General features: G+C 45.5%; 1 protein-coding gene across 1 annotated transcript; it reads left to right on the top strand.

The window, feature by feature from the left end:
- The first annotated feature begins 814 nt into the window (after positions 1-814).
- Positions 815-2,547, top strand: LOC145960066 (uncharacterized). Its single transcript, XM_083079338.1, has 2 exons — positions 815-2,389; positions 2,473-2,547. The coding sequence occupies exons 1-2, from the start codon at positions 815-817 to the stop codon at positions 2,545-2,547; spliced, it is 1,650 nt and encodes a 549-aa protein (XP_082935464.1).
- Positions 2,548-3,494: the final 947 nt, after the last annotated feature.

The following is a 3,494-nucleotide window of genomic DNA, read 5'->3' as shown; positions in this document are numbered from 1 at the left end:
TAGGGAGGAGATGGAGAAAGGGAAAAAGGAGAGGGAAGGTATAAGGAAGGATATAGAAAAAATGGAAAGAAGGATAGAAATGCTAGAGGAAAGGAAGGGAGAGAAGGGGGGAGGGGGAGGAAAAAAGGGAAAAGAAAGGAGTAGAGAATAGATTAAAAGAGGTAGAGAAGTTATTAGAAAGAAATGAAAAAGAAGAAAGAAGGAAGAACATAATAATAAGGGAATTGGAAATAAAGGAGGGAAAAAGGAGGGAGACAGTGGAGGAAATATTGGGGATGATTGGAGCGAGAGTGGTGGTAAGACAAGTAATTAGAATAGGAGGGGATAAGGAAAAGGGAAGAGAGATGGTCTTGGTTAGGTTAGAAAATGAGGAGCAGAGGTGGGAGGTACTAGGAAAGAAGATGCTTTTAAAAGGGAGGAGAGAAAGGATAATGGAGGACTTAACATGGGAGAAGAGAAGACTAAGATGGAGACTGGAGGAATTTGCGAGGATAGAGGAAAAAAAAGGGAAGAGAGTGTGGGTTGGAAATAGGAGAGTAAAGATAGATGGATATTGGTGGAGATGGGATGAGAAGGAGGAGGTGTTGAAAGACGGAAGAGGGAACATGAGGGGAATAGAGCAGGGGGAAGGCAAGGAGGAGGAGAAAGGGGTTATAAAGTAGGAGAGAAGAAGGAAGGAATCGAAGGGATGGGGGAGGGAAGGGAGGAGGATAAAGAGAGGGAAAAAGGTGGATGGAGGGTAGTTTTTTGGAATGTGGTGAGGTTGAGAGATAAAGACAGGAATTTTTGGAGGGATTTGAGGGAATGGGACGTAATGGTATTATCAGAAACGTGGGTGGACGAAAAGGGATGGGAGAAGATAAAAGAAAGGCTACCAAGAGGATATGAGTGGGGGGTGCAGTTAGCAAGTAGAAAGAACAAGAGGAGAAGAGCAATGGGAGGAATGCTAATGGGAATTAGAAGGGAATTAACGGAAAAGGGAATAAAGATGGAAGTTAAGGAGGAGGGGATCATAGTGGGAGAGGTAAGGCAGGGAAGGGAAAAATGGAAAATTGTAGGGGTATACGCAAGTGGAGGGATAGATAGAATGGTACAGAAGCTGGAGTTTTGGATAGGGGAAAAAGAGGAAGGAATAAAAACAATAGTGGGGGGAGATTTTAATGCAAGGACGGGGAGGGAAGGAGGGGGAGTGGTGATAGTGGAGGAAGAAGAAGGAAAAGGAGGGGAGAGGGAAAAGAGGCAGTCAAAGGATAGAAAAATAAACGGGGAAGGAAGAAAATTGGTGGATTTTTTAGAGGAAAGAGGATGGGGAATATTTAATGGAAATGTGAGAGGGGATGAGGAAGGGGAATTTACTTTTACAGGGGGAAGGGGAAATACGGTAATAGACTATGTATTGGGTGAGGAAGATGTAAAGGAAAGAGTGGAGAGAATGAGGGTGGGAGACAGAGTAGAGTCAGACCACCATCCGTTGGAGGTATGGATAAGGGGAGGGGAAAAAAGAGGAAAAGGAAAGGAAAAAAAGTATAGGAGTAATAGGGGAGTATGGAACGAGGAGGGTTGCAAAGTGTTCAGGAGTAAGCTGGGAAGGGTGGAAATGGGGGAAAAAGAAATAGGAGAGGAATGGGAGGAGATGGAGAGTAAAGTAAAGGAAGCGATAAGGGAAACGGAAAGGGTGCTAAAGGGAGGAACTAAGGGAAAAGGGGGATGGTGGGACGAGGAATGTATTGAGAAAAAGGAGGAGGTAAGAAGGAAGCTAAGAGGATGGAGGAGAAAGGGAGGGAATGGGGGGGAATACAGGAAAATAAAGAGGGAATACAAGGCACTATGTGAATTGAAAAAGAAAGAGGGAAACGATAGGTGGGAGAAGCAAGTGGCAGAGGCAAGAAGAGAAAGCGAGGTATGGGAGATTATCAATAGAGAAAGAAAAAAGAGGAAAGGAATAAACGATGGGATAGAGATGGAGGAGTGGAAGGAGCATTTTATGAGGTTATTGGGGGGAGTGGAAAGGAGAGTAGTTAGGGGAAGGAAAAGGGAGAGGGGAAAAGAAGAGAGGGAAGAGGAGGAAGAATTAAGTATGGAGGAAGTGAGGAAAGCTATAAGGATGTTAAAGGATGGGAAGGCAGCAGGGATAGATGAGCTACCAAGTGAGGCATGGAAATATGGAGGAGAAGGAATGGAGGAGTGGGTGTGGGGGTTTTGTAATAGGGTGTGGAAGGGAGAGGGATGGCCAGAAAGATGGAAGGAGGGGGTAATAGTACCAATTAGAAAAAAGGGGGAGGGGGTGAGGGCAGAGGAATATAGAGGAGTCACATTAATGCCAGCGATTTACAAAGTATATGTAACAGTTTTAGCGGAAAGGCTGAGGAGTGAAATGGAGGATAAGAGGGTATTGTCGGAAAATCAGACGGGATTCAGAAAGGGGATGGGGACTATGGATAATATATACATAATTAATTATTTGGTGAATAGGCAGCTGAGCAGAAAGAAAGGAAGGCTGGTGGCTATGTTCATAGACCTGAAAGCGGCATTCGATTCGGTGGATAGGGGGGTGATGGTAGAGGCAATGAGGGAAAGGGGAGTTAGGGAGGGATTGATAGAGAGAGTGGAGGAGATAGTGAGGGAGACAAGGAGTAGGGTTAGGGTAGGAACGGAGATAGGGGAAAGTTTTTGGACAGCAAGGGGGGTGAGGCAGGGGTGTCCGTTAAGTCCATTGTTGTTTAATATAGTATTGGCGGATCTGGAAGAGGAAATGGGGAGGGTAAAATGGGGAGGGTAAAATGGGGAGGGGTTAAACTGGGGGAGAGAATAATATACACATTGGCGTATGCGGATGACGTAGTATTGATGGCGGAGAAGGAAGAGGAAATGAGGAGCATGATGGAAAGATTAGAGGGATATTTAGAGAGGAAGAAATTGGAATTAAATCCGAATAAAACAAAAATTATGAGATTTAGGAAGGGGGGAGGGAGGATAAAGAAAAGTGATTGGCGGTGGAAAGGAAAGGTAATTGAGGAGGTGAAACGATTTCAGTATTTAGGGTATACGCTACAAAAAAATGGAGGACAGGAAGCGCACGTAAAGGAGAGGGTGAGAAGGGCAGCAGTAGTAATGGGGCAGGTATGGGGAATAGGGAAAAGAAGATTTGGGAAAGATTGGGGAAGAAGATTGTGGATGTTTGATAAGTTAGTATGGACGGTGTTAGGATACGGAGTAGAGGTGTGGGGATGGAGGGAGAGAGAAGGAATGGAGAAATTGGAGGAGAGGTATTTGAGATGGGTGTTAGGAGTGGACAGAGGAACGCCAGGTTACTTAGTAAGAGAGGAACTGCAGAGAGAAAAGCTGAGGGGAAGAGCAGGGCGACGGACATGGGGATTTGAAAAAAGATTGGAGGAAGGTAAGGGGAGTGTGCTGGCTAGAAGGTGCTGGGAGAAAATGAGGGAAGAGGTCAGGATGGGGAGGGGGGATGCGGAGTGGGAGAAGGAAAGGAGGGC

This window comes from Camponotus vicinus, unplaced genomic scaffold, assembly GCF_025532165.1.
Source record: "Camponotus vicinus isolate PSW18456_S1 unplaced genomic scaffold, iyCamVici1.0 SCAF_10, whole genome shotgun sequence".
In the NCBI taxonomy this organism is placed as follows: domain Eukaryota; kingdom Metazoa; phylum Arthropoda; class Insecta; order Hymenoptera; family Formicidae; genus Camponotus; species Camponotus vicinus.
This window is presented reverse-complemented; position numbering and strand designations above follow the sequence as displayed.